This window comes from Nannobrachium achirus (assembly GCF_963921795.1).
Source record: "Nannobrachium achirus genome assembly, chromosome: 3".
NCBI lineage: Eukaryota > Metazoa > Chordata > Actinopteri > Myctophiformes > Myctophidae > Nannobrachium > Nannobrachium achirus.
In genome coordinates this window covers 73786801-73809904 of record NC_137812.1, presented here as the reverse complement: position 1 = coordinate 73809904, position 23104 = coordinate 73786801, and the positions used below count along the sequence as shown (strand labels likewise).

Below are 23104 nucleotides of genomic sequence, written 5' to 3'. Positions count from 1 at the left end.
TCTCTATATGTGTTTCTGTTACTAACTTGGGAGTTTTCTCTACTGTACGGTAGGTAGGTGTTATGTGAGTTTCTGTTCCTAACTTGGAAGGTTTCTCCACTGTACGGTAGGTAGGTGTTATGTGAGTTTCTGTTCCTAACTTGGAAGGTTTCTCCACTGTACGGTAGGTAGGTGTTATGTGAGTTTCTGTTCCTAACTTGGAAGGTTTCTCCACTGTACGGTAGGTAGGTGTTATGTGAGTTTCTGTTCCTAACTTGGAAGGTTTCTCCACTGTACGGTAGGTAGGTTTTATGCGAGTTTCTGTTACTAACTTGGGAGGTTTCTCTACTGTACAGTAGGTAGGTGTTATGTGAGTTTCTGTTACTAACTTGGGAGGTTTCTCTACTGTACAGTAGGTAGGTGTTATGTGAGTTTCTGTTACTAACTTGGGAGGTTTCTCTACTGTACAGTAGGTAGGTGTTATGTGAGTTTCTGTTACTAACTTGGGAGGTTTCTCTACTGTACAGTAGGTAGGTGTTATGTGGGTTTCTGTTACTAACTTGGGAGGTTTATCCACGGTACAGCTGGTAGGTGTTATGTGAGTTTCTGTTACTAACTTGGGAGGTTTCTCCACTGTACAGCTGGTAGGTGTTATGTGGGTTTCTGTTACTAACTTGGGAGGTTTCTCCACTGTACAGCTGGTAGGTGTTATGTGGGTTTCTGTTACTAACTTGGGAGGTTTCTCCACGGTACGGTAGGTAGGTGTTACGTGGGTTTCTGTTACTGACTTGGGAGGTTTATCCACGGTACAGTAGGTAGGTGTTATGTGAGTTTCTGTTACTAACTTGGGAGGTTTCTCCACGGTACAGCTGGTAGGTGTTATGTGAGTTTCTGTTACTAACTTGGGAGGTTTCTCCACGGTGCAGTAGGTAGGTGTTATGTGAGTTTCTGTTACTAACTTGGGAGGTTTCTCCACGGTGCAGTAGGTAGGTGTTATGTGAGTTTCTGTTACTAACTTGGGAGGTTTCTCCACGGTACGGTAGGTGTTGAAGGCTTGTAGCTGCTGCTGCACTCCGAGCAGAGAGTTGGCGAACTTGCGGTTGTTGAGGATGATGATGGTCTGTTCGATCCACTCCAGCAGGTCTGAGGCCAGAGACTCGTACTTCTCGATCATCTTCTCCGTCTCGATGGCGTTGTCCAAAACCTGCAGGGAAAGTTCCTCGTTACTCACTCTGACCATGGGGCAACAAACCAGGTGCGATTAAAACGTGTTCATTTTTAAGCATGTTATTTTGCTGTAATTCATTAATTTCAATTAATCAGTTAAAAGTCACAGCCCTATGTTAAAAGTAGTGCTGTTGAAAGCATGTTGTAACTACAACGCTAACAGAACAGAGGCAGCGAACGCTACCTTTCCGATGCGCTTCCCCTCCACCTTCAGAGCCTTCATCTTGGAGAAGTAGTGGTAGTAGGTGACCACGTAGGTGATGACTGACTTCTCATCTGGATGATCCACACTGATGTCTGAAAAACAATAACATCCATGTATTTATTTATTACATGTACATTACAAAGATTAGCAATACATAAGGAGTAAGATTAGCAATACATAAGTTGGCAGCAGGTTGCACAATCCCTGTATTATAATAACTGTAGTTTGGTCACACAGTAGAATTAGTAATAATAAGTATAAGGGGTCCTTCAGATGAGCAGCGGTTGCCGTGGGGGCTGCCGCTAGGATCATCGGTGTCAGCGCCGCGGTGAGACACAAACACACTCGCTCAGTGAGTCCACAAAGATGAACACAGTCCATCTCTCACCGCCCGCGTACATGGGTTTTTCACGGGACCGTGCCCGCTCACCTCACCGCCCCTAAACCTCTCCGCACGGCCATAAGAGACGCCCGCCTTTCATTGAAAATGAATTACTAGGAAGCGGTGACCACGTATCGTCTGGAACTCCCTTTAGAGGTACTACTAGTACATTCAGTGTCCAGTAGTTTGGTCAGTGGAGGAGGACCCCAGTACCATCCAGGGGAAAGAGGTGGAGAACGAGTTCCAAGGAGTCCACTTGAACAAGGATCTGGACTGGAGAAACAACACGGAAGCTGTCTACAAAAAGGGACAGAGCAGACTGTCCCTCCCGAGGAGGCTCAAGTCCTTTAATGTGTGCAGCAGGCTGCTGTCATGTTTATCAGTCTGTTTTATGCAGTGATATGCTGGGGAGGTGTTTTATCAGTCTGTTGTAGCCAGCATTCTGCTTTATGCAGTGATATGCTGGGGAGGTGTTTTATCAGTCTGTTGTAGCCAGCATTCTGCTTTATGCAGTGATATGCTGGAGAGGTGTTTTATCAGTCTGTTGTAGCCAGCATTCTGCTTTATGCAGTGATATGCTGGGGAGGTGTTTTATCAGTCTGTTGTAGCCAGCATTCTGCTTTATGCAGTGATATGCTGGGGAGGTGTTTTATCAGTCTGTTGTAGCCAGCATTCTGCTTTATGCAGTGATATGCTGGAGAGGTGTTTTATCAGTCTGTTGTAGCCAGCATTCTGCTTTATGCAGTGATATGCTGGAGAGGTGTTTTATCAGTCTGTTGTAGCCAGCATTCTGCTTTATGCAGTGATATGCTGGGGAGGTGTTTTATCAGTCTGTTGTAGCCAGCATTCTGCTTTATGCAGTGATATGCTGGGGAGGTATTTTATCAGTCTGTTGTAGCCAGCATTCTGCTTTATGCAGTGATATGCTGGAGAGGTGTTTTATCAGTCTGTTGTAGCCAGCATTCTGCTTTATGCAGTGATATGCTGGAGAGGTGTTTTATCAGTCTGTTGTAGCCAGCATTCTGCTTTATGCAGTGATATGCTGGGGAGGTGTTTTATCAGTCTGTTGTAGCCAGCATTCTGCTTTGGCTGAGGAAGTGGCATTAAGGCCTGGGAGCTGAACAAGCTAAATAAAAGGCCAGCTCAGTTGTTGGCCTCCGAATGGAGGGGCTGCAGTCAGTGGCAGAGAGGAGGATCAGGGACGTGATAATGCAATCCGTAGGATACGGGGGTGAATAAATTAGAAGCCGCGGCTTGTGATTGGCTGAACCAGAGGTTGGGAGCGCTCCGCTGTATTCGCTTGGACCGCGCGGAGGTGCCGAATGTCGGTGTGAAGTAAAAATGAAGATTTACTATTCTGTACCCCAGTGTATGCAACTCGGACGGCGCTGAGTCGGCTCATGCGACCTTTGCACCACTCGACACGGCGACTGACTCGCTACCGCTTGCTCGCCGGTGTCTCACATGGCTCATGGTTGCCTGAGACGGTGCGCCTCCGACGTCATCACTGAAAACAAGCGCTCCTTTCCCTTGCATCTCCTACGGATTCCATAACAGCATTTAGGCCTGGGGCCAATTCTGATATCGTCACAAATTGGTACCACCCAAGGTGACCGTACATATTTTAAATTTTTGACTTCCTACATGTCTCTAGTTTACATTTTGGTATGATAACCCTTTCTGAGACCCAGCTTAATTGATGTTATCAGCCGCTAGAGTCGGTCTCCCATCGACTTTCTATACAGGAGGAAAATACCCTGAAAACCTTTTTTTTCTGGGTATTTAAGTAGGATGTGAGGGGTCTAACTAGGGGTTTGTCATGATGCTGAATCCATTGCAAGCATTTGTTTTGCACAAAAAACATTCCTTGGGCTACAAATGGCCACAGAAGACGCCCACACATTTGATGAAACTGATGAAAAGTGATGACTCATCACTTTTCATCACTAAACCATCGCTTTCTGTGGCCATTTTTCTAGCCCAAGGAATGTTTTTTGTGCAAAACAAATGCTTGCAATGGATTCAGCATCATGACAAACCCCTAGTTAGACCCCTCAGATCCTACTTAAATACCCAGAAAAAAAAGGTTTTCAGGGTATTTTCCTCCTGTATAGAAAGTCGATGGGAGACCGACTCTAGCGGCTGATAACATCAATTAAGCTGGGTCTCAGAAAGGGTTATCATACCAAAATGTAAACTAGAGACATGTAGGAAGTCAAAAATGTAAAAAATGTACGGTCACCTTGGGTGGTACCAATTTGTGAAGATATCAGAATTGGCCCCAGGCCTAATTGGGGACAAACTGAACTAAACTCCATCCTGGTTAATGAGAATTTCCTATCAAGATTATTGTGACCAAAATAATTTACAATATTATCGTGATAACCAAAATATCCCCATCATCCATTATCCTGGGGCACAGGAAAACAGCAGATCCTACAAGCTCACAACGCATCGCAACCGCCGTTTCACCAAAGAGGGTGTAAGTGGTACCGGATATGCAGCTCAGCAAATAAAAGGCGAATGCCGGAGTGTCGTTCACCATCGTACCATCCATACACACTATGCTGTAATGTCTCAATTCCCCCTTGAGTATTAAAATAACAACTTGGAGGTGTTATATAAAGATGAGGGACCACTTGAGAATATAAACGTTTTACTGTCCATTCAAAAACAATACAAAACGAGAACTGCAGTCTGCTAGACCAGTGTAACATCCACAACAAAACTCTCTCTCCTTCCTCTCTCTCTTTTTTTCTTCTCCCTACACTAGCTCTCTTGCTCCCCCTTGCTGCAAGTTTTAGAACAACAGAACAGGTTTTACATTAATAGAGTATATCTCCTACCTTCTGCATCCAACAGGGAGGTCAGTCCCAGGTGTTGCTCTGCCAGGTTAAAGGCATTCTGCAGGTTGTGATGAGCGTTGGACTTCTTTAGATTGTCAAAGTCAATCAGATCCGGCCTGCACGCAACAGACACACACACACACACAGTTAACACAACTACACAACCCACACACACTCTCGTTACACAACACACAGCAGCCGATGTATGCATGGTAACAGTCACTCCAAACAAACGCCCAAACTTGAAAGGAATTGAAAATAATTCTAATATTACCCAAAACAAACCAGTTTGTGACATACAGTATGCATTCATGTAAGTGTTTACATAGATATAGGGCTCAATCTTTGTCCATGCCTTACCCCTAATCCCTAAACTTATTTGCCTTGTTTTACAATTTTGAAGAAGAACATGTTAGATAGTTCAAATAGCTCATCTGCAAGCTCACAACATGTTCATGCAGATTGGTTATTTGAAGTATTCTAAAATGTTTTTCAAAAGAGCAAAAAAAAAAAAAAAGGGCAAAGACGTTTAGGGATAATGGATAAGACATGGGTGAAAATATAGCTCATACTGTATATGTGTTATGATATATGTATTATATGTGTTTACATAAGCCCCTTTTCCACTGACATGGCCCAACACCACACCACTCCACACCGCCCATTTGTGCCAGGTGTTTCCACTACAAGGACATTGGTAGAGTGGTGTGAAAGTGGTACTAAACCTGGTACTAAAAAGTATCCAATCCAGAGTAGGTCTGAGCTAGGCCAAACAGGGCCAAACACCAGACCAACAGGATATAGTTGTAATACATGACAATAGATTCTATTGTGTTATATAACCACTGTTATAATCTATTATAGTGTATTTTAGTTATCATAGTAATACATTAATACTTTATGGTGTATTATAATCACAATTATAATCCATTATACGGCATTATAATTAGGATAGTTGTAATAGAAATGTATAGTGTGTTATAATCACAGTTAACACCTTCACAGCCTGGCCAGAATGGCTTGTCGGTGGACTAGCCGGAAATTTCTATTATTGTATTATGATCTGAGACAGCATTCATTTTACAAGACCATCAGCGCGATCCCACGTAACGTCATTCTTTTTACCGCACATCACGATCCCCTGTTGTTTACTTACCAGCGAATTGTCTCAGCTCTGCATTGGCATATAGTGGGGGTTTTGGCAGAGGCATCTTCCTCCCTGTGCGCTTCGCGTGCACGATCCGTGCACATCGATGTGGGCGCATGTGATCATCTCCATATGTACAGTCCATGTAAACATTTTCATTAGCCTAGCTAGCCCCTATAGGACAACGGCTAGGCTAACGCTAGCGTCTACACAGTAAGTCTATGGGAGATGGCTGATTTGCCAGGGAGAGCGATCAACAGCACTTCCGGTTCATGCGCAGAGAAGAATGGTACTATTGGTTAGACCGAAGGTTAGATGGAGAAGGGCAGCCGATCATTATTTATTTCGTTTTTAATGACCTAGTATGGTCAATTCCGGTCTGGCTAATTTGAGTACTAAAGAAGTACGGTTTAATCCGGTTTAATATAAATGTCTCCCCATGGCCGAGAAAGAGTTAAAAGGGTCACTTTGTTTCTTACCGATAGGTGTACTTTTGTGTAATGGAAAATGTAGATATTTTATGGTGGGGTGTGGTTTGGAGTGGAGTGGAGTGGTGTGGTGTAGTGTGGTGTAGTGTGGTGCTAAAGCTGCAGTCGAAAAGGGGCTCTGGAGACACATGTATTTCTCATACAAACTGTACACAACGTACCTGTGTTTATGGAGGAGAGCGTTGAAGGCCATGCCGTCACGCCAACTAGAGGTGAAGTTGTGGATGTTCACGTTGGGATACCTGGAAAAAACACACACCGTTTAAGAACAGTTCACTTTGATTAAGGCGGCATTCACACAGGCACGTTTTATTGCGATTAAAACGAATCCTCTAACGTATTGTCGGAAAATACAAACGTTTGGGCATGTGTGAAGACGCATCCGTATTATTTTTTTAATCAAAGAAACGAATGCAAATCCACAAAAAAACGGTGGTTTCGATTCGCTACAGCAAACGCTTCACTGTTGGTGTGAATCCATCCGTCTCAAATGCAGGCAATAAAACATTGCGGTAGGCTATATAGAGCCATGTGCAGGTTAAATCCATAGTTATCTATAAAAGGTTAAATCCCCTCCAGACCGTCCGCTCTCATTAGATTTCTGACCATTCTGGCCGCCTCCTCCCCTCATTGATTTCATTTCTGATCACCGCTCCGCAGTTTCTTTTTTTATTCATACGGATTACGAGCGGAGCGCAGGCTGCGTGGACTAAAACCGAAAATGAAACAATTGTACTTTTTCAACCGCGACGCGCGATGAGCCCCGTCGGCGATTTTATAACCTTTTCTGTCAAGTCTTGTAACTAAAACCTGTATCAGCACTCAATCACTGCGTTTTGAGACGTGAGTTTACCATAGAGTTATGGAGTTTACATATCCTGACTACCCGTCTCTCTCTTCTGGTTTGTTCACACACAGTGGCGTCAGTTCAGAAAAAGCTAAGGTATGGCAACATGACTGGTGTTGCCATACCTTAGCAACATGCATGATATATTTATTTTAAGAAGTACATATAATATATAATACCTATAATATAATTATAATACCTTGTTAAAGTGACCATTTTGTTACATTTTGCATTTGTAGTTATTTTACTGTAATTTACCAACATAATAACCAGCACAGATAGACAAAGAGACATTCATGGATTTATATTTAGAACTAACTTTTATCTTCCCCCCCTGGGACCAGGGTATGGCAGCTGCATACCCCTGCCATACCCAATTGACGCCCCTGTTCACACACAGCTGAGGAGCCTACGTTACTATGGTAACCCAACAGTGCATAGATATAAAAGCTCAGAACGCGTCGCGGATGCGACGTGTTGTGAGCTTGTAGATCTGCTCCTTTCAAAGCCAGACCCACTGTGCTGTACAGGGATGTATCGCTCGGGCAGTCAGGCTGTGGAGAGGCGACTTTTGGGAAGACAATTGCAATATTTTGGCTTATCGCCGAACCTTAACTCATTAAAAGCCAACCGCGAGATGTCTCACGAAAAGTACTCGAGTACTTATAGTGCCAAACGCGAGATGTCTCGCGAAAAGTAATCTATTACTGTAACGTTGAGTACATTACCGAGTAGAATGGCCGGATGTCCGGAGACGAAATTCGTCGCTGATTCATCATCATCACGGCTCCACTAGCACAAAATAGTCATCCCATAACATTGAGGTGGACGGGGATCTCATCTTTAATGTCCATTATCTCAAAACTACACTTTAGAAGCGAAGATGGAGGCAGATGCTCGCTTATATAACACATGTATAAATACTCCGATGCAATCCAGCATGGCATGCACGTAACAACGATCGGTTCCGTCGCAGGATGCGATGACGTCAGACCGGAAGTAATCAGCTCGTGGCCTTCTGGCCTTCAAAATAAGATAACGGGAGTGAATGGGGGCGGGGGCGGGCACTCTGGACATTTTAATCCGTTAAAAGTCAGTGGCACTAAATCGGTTAATTAACTCATTCCCTGCCAGGCCCGATAGTCCCGAGATTATTCCAATGTCTTTCCCCGCCAGGCCCGATAGTCCAGAGAATAAAAAAAAAAAAAAAAAAAAAAAAAATCAAATTTTTTTTTGGAAAATGGAGTAGGCATGATAGCAATCGCGAAATTGCATGTTTAACCCCCATAGCAACCCCATCTTTCAAGCATGGCAGCCATTTTGGCAGCCATCTTTGTTAAACATAGTGGCTGTTATCTCATGAATGCCTGAACGGATTTCCATTCGGATTTTTTTGTTTGAAAGCTGTGAGCAATGTGGACACACGTGGTGCATTATCTAGGCATGGGTGTGCATGATCCGTGCACACCCAATTACATGGAAGTCTATGGAGACGAATGGCAGGTGGGAGTACGGAGGTATGTTAAAATGGCGGTCAATGTGTTAATAGATACGGGGGTGCGGTAATTACCGCAATACCGGCGGTAAATGGGAAGACGGTTACCGCGATAACAAAATGTCGATACCGACCCAGCCCTAGAGCATATATGTCGATGTAATAATAATCTAACTGAGTGTAATAATCTTATTTTTAGTGTAATAATATTTTTTTCAGTGTAATAATCTCACCCAGCAGTCTTCATCTGACACCAGAGCAGCAGAGCATCCTTGGCCGATCTCTTCTCCTTGTTGTCCTCTGTCTCCACACTGATGTCCTGGATCTGTACGGAACAAACATAACACAATGAATGAATAGTTAGTTGTACAGCTGGTGTCTGCTGGCTGTAGGGTCAGTGCCGTCGCTACCCTGACGCACAGCATGCACAGTGCATCAGGCACCACGCTGCCCAAGGCAAACAAAAAGAAAAAGCCGACCATCATCATAATAACTAACTTTATTTGCTCTCCCTAAAAATAATCACGGTATGCATGTGAGCGTGTGTGATGCCTGATCAATGGTTGTGATGCCTGACCAATGGTTTCATCCATTTGATCTAGGGCCGGTGCCGCAGTGCAGTCTGTCTGCAGTCTGACACAGTGGAGATTGGACGGTCATAGAGGTGGGCGATATGGAAAAATACAATATCACAATATTTTTCCAAGCGGTATGATAATACACGATCTCATCACGATTCTTTTTCATGTTGGTTTTATGGTTATTTTTCAAGTTACTTAACAGTACAACAACCTACAATTAAGGTAATATGAACTAAAAGAAAAAGGAGTAACAGACCATTTAGACCAGTGGTCCTCAAACTGGGGTCCAGGGACTCTCTGGGTTTCCTTTTGGGAGGTCTACATTGACCCTTACAAGTATGTAACTCAGACATTGTACAAATTAAACCAAATGTACACCAATTCAACAGGATTTTCTTTTTTTATAAGGCTCTCCCTCATTGTATCACATCACATCTCATATATATATCTCTGAAAAGGCATACTGTATCGTGGAGACATTGTATCGTCTCGATGATATTTATCACCATATCGCCCACCCCTAGACGGTCATAGACTGATCTGATGCATTGATTTGCAAAAGTAAGAATTTGGGCTGGGATGTGATTAAAACTTTTAATCTAATTAATTACAGGCTCTGTGATTAATTAATCGCAATTAATCACGTTTTAATCGCACATTGATATTTGACCTGAGAAGCATTATTTTTAAAGTAAAACACATTTTGTTGTACGAGTGAATCAACGAGTGAGTTTTTAAAATCTAAATTTCACATCCACTGGGCCAAGCAAAGCGCTCTGATCGGCTACTTCTCCCTTTGCGTTTGTTGTCTCTTCTTGGTTGGTGCATCGCTATGATCGGTATGCCCGAAACTGAAGGTTCTGTGGTGCAAAAACGAATTAATAAATTTTTTTAATCGCGTACATTTTCTGTAATTAATTAATCGCAATTAATCAGTTAAAGTCCCAGCCTTAGTAAGAATCAAACATTTTTCCATCTCATTATGATTTAGCTTATCCCTGCCCAACTCTGAACGATTCATGTTCAGATCTCTCAGTTGGAAAACAACTATGGAATCTCAACGTTGGCAGTGTAAGAATGGAGTGTGTGTAGAATGATTGTCCAGATAAGAGCCAGGATGAGGTGCTGTGTATATGTTGTGTATCTTGTACAGTTAGTGTCTGTTACAGTGTGTAGTAGTGTGTATCTTGTATAGTTAGTGTCTGTTACAGTGTGTAGTAGTGTGTATCTTGTACAGTTAGTGTCTGTTACAGTGTGTAGTAGTGTGTGTCTTGTACAGTTAGTGTCTGTTACAGTGTGTAGTAGTGTGTATCTTGTATAGTTAGTGTCTGTTACAGTGTGTAGTAGTGTGTATCTTGTACAGTTAGTGTCTGTTACAGTGTGTAGTAGTGTGTGTCTTGTACAGTTAGTGTCTGTTACAGTGTGTAGTAGTGTGTATCTTGTATAGTTAGTGTCTGTTACAGTGTGTAGTAGTGTGTATCTTGTACAGTTAGTGTGTGTTAGTGTACTTATTTTCATGCTTTTTTTTTTGTAATAAAGTTAACATTGTATTGTTTTTTTATTGTGCAAATAAATAAATCTAATAAATCTAATCGAGCATGTAGATCTGCTATTTTCACAATGTTCGCCTCTTGCTTACTTAATATTTGACAGTTTGGCCAGTCCTGTCGAATATTCGACTATTCGAATACTTTGAGGTCGAATAATACGAATACTAAAAATCACTATTCGTGAATGCCCTGGTCCAGATCAGACCCAGGATGAGGTGGTGTGTATATGTTGTGTATCTTGTACAGTTAAGTGTCTGTTACAGTGTGTCTTCAGACACACCCATCTGTGAGGGAATCGTGGGTACCTAAAGGGGTCTGTGGCCCCCTAGGCTGACGGATTAACTGGTGAACCACTGTACCTGGAACCTGAGGATGATGGTCCAGATCAGACCCAGGATCAGCCGGTGGTTCCCGTCCACAATGTCATGTGACCCAACGTTCTCCAGATGAACTCTCTGCTCCTTGAGGAACTGTAGAGCCTTGTCCACGTTCTCCAAGCAGTGGATACGCATCCGGCCTTTAGTGGGCCTGGGCTGGACATAACACACAACCACATAGACACTGTGTTACTGGCACACTACAACACGTTCCCCAAGCAGTGGATCCTCATACAGCCTTTAGTGGGCCTGGGCTGGACATAACACACACACACATAAACAATACATTACTAGCACACTACAACACGTTCTCCAAGCAGTGGATCCTCATACGGCCTTTAGTGGGCCTGGGCTGGACATAACACACTGCATTACTAGTACACTACAGTTTGATGAGACTGTGTAGTGTGTGTGTGTGTGTGTGTGTGTGTGTGTGTGTGTGTGTGTGTGTGTGTGTGTGTGTGTGTGTGTGTGTGCGCGCACCTACCAGTCTCTCTCCAGACAGCACCTCCAGCAGTTTGATGAGACTGTGTGTGTGTGTGTGTGTGTGTGTGTGTGTGTGTGTGTGTGTGTGTGTGTGTGTGTGTGTGTGTGTGTGCGTGCGTGCGCGTGTGCATGCGTGCGTGCGTGCATGTGTGTGTGTGCACCTACCAGTCTCTCCCCAGACAGCACCTCCAGTAGTTTGATGAGACTGCGTCCATCTCGGAGGTCAAGGTAAAGGTCAGAGATCCTACAGGACACCCTGGACAGGTGAGAGTTCACCCACTTGGTGAAGGTCTTCTTCTGGACCGCCTCGCGCTCGTCTGGGGAGAGAGAGTAGGGGTGGGCGATATGGAAAAATACACTATCACTGGATGTTTTCAAGCTGTATCACGATACACATAACCTGACTGCGCCACATGGTGGCAGTAGTGCGTACCGCCCTACTTTACCATCTGAGATCTCTCTGGGAGAGTTGATAACACTCGTAAAGTCCCGGGCCGGACCAATCAGCGGCAGCTACGGGCAGGCTCTGAGCGGCTCTGAGCCAATAGAGTCTGATTGCAGACCACGTGGAAACCCAGGAGGCGGATTCTGGGTGTAACGTCATGCAGACAAGCCAATATGAGTGGTTGGAGTTGGCACTCCCAGACTGTGATAGAGAGACGGCCCCATCCAATCACCTGCTAAAGAATTTGAAAAAATGGCCCGCCCCTTACATCGGGTCTGCCGGAGCGATCCCAGATGATGGCAAGCAGAGTGGTATGCAGGCATACGCACTGCTGCCACCATCTGGCGCAGTCAGGTTACGATACACAATCTTATCGCGATTCTTTTTCATGTTTCATGTTTGTATGGTTATTTTCCAAGGTACTTAACAGTACAACAACCACCTACAAGGTAACAAAAACTAAAAGAAAAAGGAGAGCATTTAGACCAGTGGTCCTCAAAGTGGGGTACAGGGACTTTTGGGAGGTCTAAATTGACCCTTACAAGTATCTGATACTATGACAGTATACAAATGAAACCAAATGGACCCGTAAGTTTCATTTGTATACTGTCAGTGTTAAGGGGAGACCTTGACATTTTAGAGTTTGAGAACTACAGCTTTAGACCAAAATGCAGGTTTAAATGGATTCTGCAACGAATCTCTGTATTGACAATTCAACAGGATGTTTTTTATAAGGCTCTCCCTCGTATCACGATGCATAAGATATCTCTGAAAAGGCATATTGTGGAGACATTGTATCGTCTCAACGATATTTATGACTATATCGCCCACCACTAAGAGAAAGAGAGACACGTTACTGTCTGTCTGTCTGTCGTGTCATCACAATTATTTGATAATGGTCAATCGTTTCCATGTTGAAAATGTTTAATTTATTTCCAAACATTTTCAAAAATAGCGGAAATAGCAGATCTTCAAGCTTGTGTTGTGATTGTATTTCTGGTTATCTGTTATATCCTCCGTGTGCAACTTCAAAGCCTACAACTTAAGCCAAACCAGAAATGTAGGCCTAATTGTCAACGACAAAAACACAATTAAATTGTTAATCACAATTATTTGAGTGACAATAACGGCACGTAAAATGTCATAATCATGACAGCCCTAGTTAATATCTGTCTGTCTGTCCATACAGCCTCCCTCCACCCACCACACACACTGTCTGTCTGTCCATACAGCCTCCCTCCACCCACCACACACACTGTCTGTCTGTCTGTCCATACAGCCTCCCTCCACCCACCACACACACTGTCTGTCTGTCCATACAGCCTCCCTCCACCTAGGGGTGGGCGATACTGGATAAAAGCATTATCACGATATGCTTCATGCAGTATCACGATACACGATATTATCACGATACTGTTTTATGCGAGTTTTTAGGTTTATTATGATTATTAGACCCACACATATATTCTATAGATAATCTATTCATTTGTATGCTGCAGATAGAAAGATAGATAGCCTAATCTATGATTTTTTTAATGATAACATTCAGATTTTTGATTAAACAATTATCATTTTTTACCTCAAAATATTTACTAGTTGGTGTGATGATGGTTCAGGTCATTCAAATGGGTCCCAGAAATGTTTTATGGGTTCCCTTAAAATGTTTTTTGAGTGTTGTGAGCTTGTAGATCGGCTATATTCAAAACAATTTGGCGGGACCTCTCTGGGGGTCTCGACCCACAGGTTGACAACAACCCATGCCTTACCATTGAAACTTGAGGGAAAACAAATTACCTTATGGTTGGTTTATTAGACCCACACAGATATTCTATAGATAATCTATTCATTTTTATGCTGCAGATAGAAAGATAGATAGCCTAATCTATGTTTTTTTTTAATGATAACATTCAGATTTTTGATTAAACAATTATCATTTTTTACCTCAAAATATTTACTAGTTGGTGTGATGATGGTTCAGGTCATTCAAATGGGTCCCAGAAATATTTTATGGGTTCCCTTGAAATGTTTTTTGAGTGTTGTGAGCTTGTAGATCGGCTATATTCAAAACAATTTGGCGGGACCTCTCTGGGGGTCTCGACCCACAGGTTGACAACAACCCATGCCTTACCATTGAAACTTGAGGGAAAACAAATTACCTTATGACCAACCAAAGTCAGGAGGTTTGTTATGATACAAGCTTTATTTTTAGAGAATTACTCACTCATTATCATCCTAGCTTTTCGCTTTTCTACTAACAATAATGGCATGGTTTTTATAACTAAGCCAATTATGTAATAGACGCAAAATAGACGCGACGATTTCACCGCGATTCGCGACGACACACGCATGCATCAATGGTGAAAACATAAGCACTTTACAAATAGCAGCAAATAGCTACTTGTTTATAGTTAATAAAAACAGAAGCATGGATTTACAAGGTGATCTAAATCATCTCATCAATACTGCCAGAACACACAGCTATGGATGAGACTCCAGCACAGTTCAGCTTTGCAAACAGTGAGATGGCTGATAGCGATAGCAGGACGGATAAGTAGTTTGCGTCCTGTTAGTTTAATGCATCCATTATGAAAAATATGCTTCAAAGAATGCAGGCCAAGCTGCATCACTGCTTTAAGTCCCGTGAAAGTGAAACTAAATCGTGGACCACTGTGCCGTGCTCCTGCACACAATCACAACTCAGTCAGTGCTGTAGACACTCTGTAGCCTGTCTGCGTGCTGCACGGGGGAGGGGCCGTGAAAGCAGGGGACAGATCCTCAAACTATATGACACGTTGAGCCGCGACACGTTATAGCTTGTAGATCTGTTCTTTTTGGCGAATTACACCACCGTACTATAGAAGTATAAATTAAGCAATAGAGCTGCGACTCATGGAACGTGCACTCGCTGTATATCCAGAGCCTTTTCTAAATGACTGTTTGTATCACGAGAGAAACGATATTCTGAAATGGCCTATCGTGGCAAAGCTGTATCGCCGAGACGATAATTATCGCCATATCGCCCACCCCTACCTCCACCCACCACACACACTGTCTGTCTGTCCATACAGCCTCCCTCCACCCACCACACACACTGTCTGTCTGTCCATACAGCCTCCCTCCACCCACCACACACACTGTCTGTCTGTCCATACAGCCTCCCTCCACCCACCACACACACTGTCTGTCTGTCCATACAGCCTCCCTCCACCCACCACACACACTGTCCATACAGCCTCCCTCCACCCACCACACACACTGTCCATACAGCCTCCCTCCACCCACCACACACACTGTCCATACAGCCTCCCTCCACCCACCACACACACTGTCCATACAGCCTCCCTCCACCCACCACACACACTGTCCATACAGCCTCCCTCCACCCACCACACACACTGTCTGTCTGTCCATACAGCCTCCCTCCACCCACCACACACACTGTCCATACAGCCTCCCTCCACCCACCACACACACTGTCCATACAGCCTCCCTCCACCCACCACACACACTGTCCATACAGCCTCCCTCCACCCACCACACACACTGTCCATACAGCCTCCCTCCCTCCACCCACCACACACACTGTCCATACAGCCTCCCTCCACCCACCACACACACTGTCTGTCTGTCCATACAGCCTCCCTCCACCCACCACACACACTGTCCATACAGCCTCCCTCCACCCACCACACACACTGTCCATACAGCCTCCCTCCACCCACCACACACACTGTCCATACAGCCTCCCTCCACCCACCACACACACTGTCTGTCTGTCCATACAGCCTCCCTCCACCCACCACACACACTGTCCATACAGCCTCCCTCCCTCCACCCACCACACACACTGTCCCAACGACAGTTCGGACTTTCTCTGTTTTGAGCCCCTAAATTATGGAACCAGTTACCTTTCCATATCAATGCAAATGCAAATGCATTTGGGTCCCCATTTTTGTTAAGTGTCTATGATGTGAGTAATCAATAGAAGAAAAGGTAATTTTGGGGGTGAACTACTCCTTTAAAAACTGTCTGGGTTTAAATCATCCTCGTGGGATGTAGGTAAATTCTTTCTCAAACACTAATAAAGTCTGAATAGAGGATAAAATGACTCTGTGAAATATCCCTTTATTAACCCGGTCACAGCTGGTACAATAAGACAGTGTCATTCTGAAATATCCCTTTATTAACTTGGTCACAGCTGGTACAATAAGACGGTGTCATTCTCCTTGAGTAGGATCTAAAGCTAGTGTTTGTGTATGGACGTCTCAGATCATCTGTGCTTCCATGACGAGTGTCTGTAACACAGCTCTGTACCGAGCCCACAGGAAACAGGATGTGGCCAAACAGGAAACAGGTAAACAGGAAGTCGGGGGGCAGGATGACTCAAAGGAACCTTGGCGCGCGTCTGTAGGATCGCATGTGCATTAAACCATATGTTATTAACCCTTTAAATACCTGTACATTAAATCATATGTTATTAACCCTTTAAATACCTGTACATTAAGCCATATGTTATTAACCCTTTAAATACCTGTGCATTAAACCATATGTTATTAACCCTTTAAATACCTGTGCATTAAACCATATGTTATTAAACCCTTAAATACCTGTACATTAAACCATATGTTATTAACCCTTTAAATACCTGTGCATTAAACCACATGTTATTAACCCTTTAAATACCTGTACATTACGCCATGTTATTAAGCCTTTAAAACCCATTCAGACCTGGAGTGTATTTTCACACATTATCACCATTGTTTTAAGCTTTAACTATTGAAAAATAGCAGATATACAAGACCGCGCTGCGAGCTTGTAGATCTGCTATTTTTGAAAAATCTTTTTTTTTTCTTTTCTTTGAATACATATTTTTAAAAGCTAACATTAATTTGTAACTCAAATATTTGCTTCTGGGTGGTCCCTGAAACAACATATTTTTAGATGGGGGGTCCGCGGCCAAATGCATGTAATTTTGGGGGTCCTTGACATGTAAAAGTTTGAGAAACCACTGATACAGAAGAAGGATTTAGAATAGAATCGGGTCAAAGATATTCAAAGACTTCGTGAAATCATGAACAAATGTTGATGATTTTTCAAAAATAGCAGATCTACAAGATCTATGAGTGCCGCACTGTCACAATATAGAGCTAATTAACACTGTTACTGAACACACACTCTATAGCAATGATTACTGTCACAATATAGAGCTATTTAACACTGTTACTGAACAAACACTCTATAGCAATGATTACTGTCTGTCACAATATAGAACTAATTAGTAATTAACACGTATTGTATCAAACAGATTTAAAAGTAGCTGAGTTCTAAACGGTGAGGTTGTTATCAGTGCCTGGCTCAAGGACAGACAACACAGAGTAGAACCCCAGACCCGTTCAACCATTAACCATCTGAACACTGAGGGGGCAAAGGTCAAGACCCACTTCACACACACACACACACACACAGTGTGTGTGTGTGTGTGTGTGTGTGTGTGTGTGTGTGTGTGTGTGTGTGTGTGTGTGTGTGTGTGTGTGTGTGTGTGTGTGTGTGTGTGTGTGTGTGTGTGTGTGTGTGTGTGTGTGTGTGTGTGTGTGTGTGTGTGTGTGTGTGTACATGCACGTGCGTGCGTGTTTAAGGCGTGGCTAGCAGCAACGCTGCTCTAACAAACAGGGTTTCCTACAGAGTATTTCAGGGACAAACAGCAATTCCATTTAAATGGTAAATGATGCATTTATACAGCCTTCATCCAAGATGCTTCACAATGAGAGTACATTACATTCACACACACACATTCATACAGTGTGAGAGGAAACCATGTGCAGCACCAACCTGCTCAGAGTCTTGCTCAAGGACTCTTCCTCACTAACTCTGGGGGAGCCCGGGATCGAACTGGGAACCTTGCGGTTCCCAAGAGGCCGCTCTACCTCCTGAGCCACCCCCGCTGGCCCCGGTGTTTATTGCATTATTTCATCCAGCAGAGGTCTGAGGTGTGCGCGTGTGTGTGTGTATGGATGTGCGTGTGTGTGTGTGTGTGTGTGCGTATGCATGTGCACGTATGTGTGTGCGTGTCCACTGTGGCAGGTTTTCCTGAATTGTTTTCTATTACAGGTGCAAAATCAATGGAACTGATGGATTATGAAATAAATAATCTATGGTTTAATAAAGTAGCGTGTTTAATGATCTATCCAGTGATGTCATTACGTGCGCATCCCGCATCAAAAACTCATTCAAGTCGCCCAGGGACTCATTCATGTCATGGTCCTGGGGTCCCGGGGATGCGCCTCCATTGGAGTCCATGTTAAAATAATTTACCGGGTCGCAGTAAAAGAAAAACATTTTAAAATTCCACAGACACCACCATTGTTCATGGGTGAAAGCATCCTACTTGTTACCCTACGTTAACACAAATAAAATCCACATTAAACAGGCGATAGAAACGTCAATGTTTTGATTCCACCGACGTCCGACGCCATTTTGCGCGCCCGAATTCATTAGGGGCACATGTTTTAGTAGTTTTAGTAGTTCTAAGTTCAAACATTAGCCAAATTGTAAAATAAATATAAGAAATAGGCAAACATTTTGAAAATAGCCGATCTACAAGCTCACAGCGCTCAAAAACATTGTATTGAGGACTCATAAAACTTTTCTGGGACCCATTTGAATGACCACCTGTGGGTCCCGGGACCCATTACATTGAAAACCTATAGTAACATCACTGTCTATCTCTCTCTCTCTCTCTCTCTGGTCATAAAGATGCTTGCCCGCGCACTCAGTCGTGTCAATGATTGACAGGGTAATATCCCATAAGCGTGGGTCAGAGTCCCTGAACCAACATTATGATTACGATGACATCATAACATCAGAAACATGTCGGTGCAATGACCTGGCCCGTCTGACAGCTGTCTGTCAAACATGTCAATAACAATGACTCTACATGTTATTAACCCATTTAGACTGGGAACGCATTATTACACACTAATTTATGCTTTAACTATTAAAAAAGCTGCGAGCTTGTAGATTTTAGAAAAATCGTGAAAATGTGTGCAAGTCTTTGAATAATTTTGACACGATTCTACTGTATAAGTGTCTTCTAAATCCTTCTACGTTTTTTTTTTAAACTGTTTCTATGTCAGTGGTGCTCAAACATTTTCACGTCAAGGACCCCCAATGTATTTGGCCATGGACCCCCGTTGCAAAATATTTAGTTCCATGGACCCCCCAGAAGCAACATTTGAGTTACAAATGTTTGCTCTATAAATACATATATTCAAGATTTGCACACATTTTTAAAGTGACTTGAGAATAGGATTTAAAATGCTATACATGTTGGGTCTTCTCAACAAATGGTGGTCCATGGCTCAAATGCATGTGTTATGATATTAAATAGTGGAAATATCTACAATATATACAAGTGGAAATAGTGGAAATATATATACAAGCTGACAACGTACATATCGTTGTTGTAGTGTGGAATCCTTGTATGTCCAAAACCGTTCGTTTTGCATTTATCATTTAAAAAATGATTTAAACTAGTGAAAACAGCCTATTTACAAGCACACAACGCCTCGCAATGCGAGGCGTTGTGTGCTTGTAGATAGGCTGTTTTCACTACTTTTGTGCGATGGCCTTGTGTGATGAAGCAGTGCTTTACTTTGTGAAAAACAAATTGCAAATGTGAAACTACAAATTTTCTACAAGGTTTCTTCCCGACAGTGACGATATACAGGATGACATAGATAACAACCACTTCCATAACTAGTTTGTACCAAATCTTAAGTAGAACATACTAGTAAGACACCTGAGGGTGGAATGCGACCTCAGAGTGACATCGCGCCAATTCTTGACTGTCTGGCCAACCACAGCGTTTCTCTGACGATTCTAATTGTTATCATTCTGGGGGGAGTTTGTTCATGTTTTTGTGAGGGTATCAACCCTAGGAGATACGGGGAGAACATGCAAACTCCACACAAAAAAAGGCCCTATCGCCAACCCCACCTAGGGTGTGAGCGATAGGGCCTAAACATGGAGATGTGGAGAACACTATATATGGAGATAGTCCAGTCCATCATGTCATATGGGACTACCGTCATAGGCAATAAACATGGCACATTGTGTCCAATACATAATGCATTATTTTCCTCATGGCTCATTGTCAGTCTAATCTCTGTGTGCTTACAAAGCCTCACAATTACATCGTTAATCATATTTATTAATTAGTCCAGGATGTGTCAGGATGGAGAACACAGACATAGAAAGGTCTCTGGTGCCTACGCAGCGGGCGGCTGTAGCTCAGGAGGTAGAGTGGGTTGGCCAATGATCCATGGGTCGGAGGTTCAAATCCCAGCTTCTCCTGTCTACATGTCGAAGTGTCCTTGGGCAAGACACTGAACCCCAAGTTGCTCCCGGTGAGCAGGTTGGTGCCTTGCATGGTTTCCTCTGCCATCGGTGTGTGAATGTGTGTGTGAATGTAATGCACATTGTAAAGCGCTTTGGATAAAAGCGCTATATAAATGCACCATTTACCATTTATCGCGCGTCAATCGCTTCCACGAGCGTCATAGAAACGGAAGTCGGTAGGCCAATCAGAGGCAGGTGGGGGCGGGTCTTTTCGTACGCAGCCTGTAAGAACATCTGAGGAACTGGATGGAAACATGCCAATAAAGCTCTGTTGAATTGAACTGATAAGTCCCGGAAAAGACGCGCTGTGATTGGCCAGTAGTCACTTTGACTGGTAGTGTCCCAGATGTGTCAAAAAGCAACTTTCTGGCCTTGACAGCCCATACATCCCAACAGAACCACAATAAACTCACTTTGCCACTCGTTTGCCACTCACTTTATGCATACGCACACCCTCTAAATGGGCGGCAGTGGCTCAAGGGAGGGGTCCCTAGTTGGATCCCGGGCTCCCCCAGAGTTAGTGTGGAAGAGTCCTTGAGCAAGACTCTGAACCCCTAACTGCTCCTGATGAGCAGGTTGGTGCCAAGCATGGTTTCCTCTGCCATCACTGTATGAATGTGTGTGTGAAGGTTCATCTGTCTCTCGGCTAAGGGGTCCCTGCTTCATCGCTCTCTCAGTGGTTCTCAACCTTTTCAGGCTGCGACCCCCCAAATAATATTTTAACTGGGGACCCCCCACCCTGACGAGCACTAAGAGTTGAGGCATTACATTTTATATAACACGCTTCTATTGTGAAAATAGCCGATCTACATGCTCACAACACGTTGCAACACGAGGCGTTGAGCAAGTAGATCTGCTATTTTCACAATTTCTGCCCCTTATATTTGACAATTTGTCCAATGTTTTTTTTTTTTTCATTTTAGAGCCATTATGATTATTATTATTATTTTTAATTACTTAAATTGTAACTTAAGAAATGTTCAGATACCCTCTATACAAGTAAACTTTATGTTGGTTTGTTTACTGTTCAGTGAGAAAACAATGTTTCAAAATAATCTGGGGACCCCCCTGGGGGTCCCGACCCACAGGTTGAGAACCACTGAGCTTAGGGGTCCCTGCTTCATGTCTCTCTCAGCTAAGGGGTCCCTGCTTCATGTCTCTCTCAGCTAAGGGGTCCCTGCTTCATGTCTCTCTCAGCTAAGGGGTCCCTCAGCCATCCAGCCTACCTTGCAGTTGTTTGAATCGTCCATCCAGCTGGGTATAGTTGTAATAGTTTAGATCCCAATCGGTGTCCATCACTGTTACACTAACCACACACACACACGGTTACACTAACCACACACACACACGGTTACACTAACCACATGTACCACACACACGGTTACACTAACCACACACACACACACACACACAAACACACACGGTAAACCACACAGATGTACACACACACACACACACTAAACCAAATCCATGTAAACACACACAGAGCTACACACGCTGTCTTTCTGAATCCACACGGAAAAACTGAGGAAGTGAAGACAATCCTGAAGCCGCCGCCCACCTCTCGCTCGACCCCCCCCCCCCTCCCTCCTCTCTCTCTCACACACAGATTCCACTGAATAACTTTCAGTGCAAAGGTCAGACAGACAGACAGTGGTAGAGCGAGCTTCGGCCAACACACGTTTCTCTCTTTGATTGTTCTCCCTCTCTCTCCCTTTACCTCCCAAGGCTTTCATGCGTGCACACACACACACACACACACACACACACACACACACACACACACACACACACACACACACACACACACACACACACACACACACACACACACACACACACACACAGTAAAGGATGTGTTGAGCAGCATTTAGTGAAGACACTTTAAGAACAAAGGGTACAAACATTGGTCCATATGGTTCCGTTTTCTATGTATTTATTAATAAAGGAATATGGCTTTTTTTCCTATTGATTGATTACTCACCCCACGGAGTCTGGAGTTCAATAATATAATACATTTACCCTCCATTGATTCCGGATGGAGACACAAAAGCATGTGGGTCCCCATCCGGAATCAATGGGGGTACATTTATTGTAATCAAATTATTGTCTTAGGAATGCGACAAAAACTAAATTATAATATTGAACTCAAGTCTCCATGAGGTGAGTAATCAAAAGTAATTAATAGAAAATAAATACCTTTTGGAGGTGAACTACTCCTTTAAAAGGCCCCAAATGCCTCAACCCTGACAAGTTGAGGCATTACATTTTGTACATTATAACATGGTTCTATTGTGAAAATAGCAGATCTACATGCTCACAACGCATCGTGTCGTGAGGCATTGTGAGCATGTAGATATGCTATTTTCACAATTTGGCCAATGTTTAATTTGTCATTTTAGAGACATTAAAAAGTCCTTAAATTGTCACTTTCTAAATGTGCAGATACACTCTATACACTTAAACTTTATGTTGGTTTGTTTACTGTTGAGAGTTTTATTCAGTAAATAAATATCTGATATATATCATCATCATCATCATTATTATAAACATGTATTTCATATTAAACAATGAATGATGATGTTTTCAGAGGGGAGGGGCCGGACCGTACCAACACTACAGAGGGGGGGGGGGGGGGGGGGGGGGGGGCAG

The 23104-nt window shown here is 43.3% G+C and overlaps 1 protein-coding gene across 1 annotated transcript in view; it reads right to left on the bottom strand.

Annotated features, from left to right (window-relative positions):
- The window catches only part of LOC308282508 (spectrin beta chain, non-erythrocytic 1-like), a 96731-nt gene extending 74932 nt beyond the window's left edge, over positions 1–21799 (bottom strand). The window contains exons 1-8 of the mRNA XM_080722873.1: positions 21679–21799; positions 11776–11927; positions 11107–11280; positions 8850–8941; positions 6436–6516; positions 4640–4755; positions 1391–1503; positions 996–1183 (exon numbers count right to left, since the gene is read on the bottom strand). Of these exons, the coding sequence (XP_080578999.1) occupies positions 996–1183; positions 1391–1503; positions 4640–4755; positions 6436–6516; positions 8850–8941; positions 11107–11280; positions 11776–11927; positions 21679–21748 (986 nt within the window). The 5' untranslated portion in view covers positions 21749–21799. The remainder of the gene's footprint in view (positions 1–995; positions 1184–1390; positions 1504–4639; positions 4756–6435; positions 6517–8849; positions 8942–11106; positions 11281–11775; positions 11928–21678) is intronic.
- Between the last annotated feature and the right edge of the window lie 1305 nt (positions 21800–23104).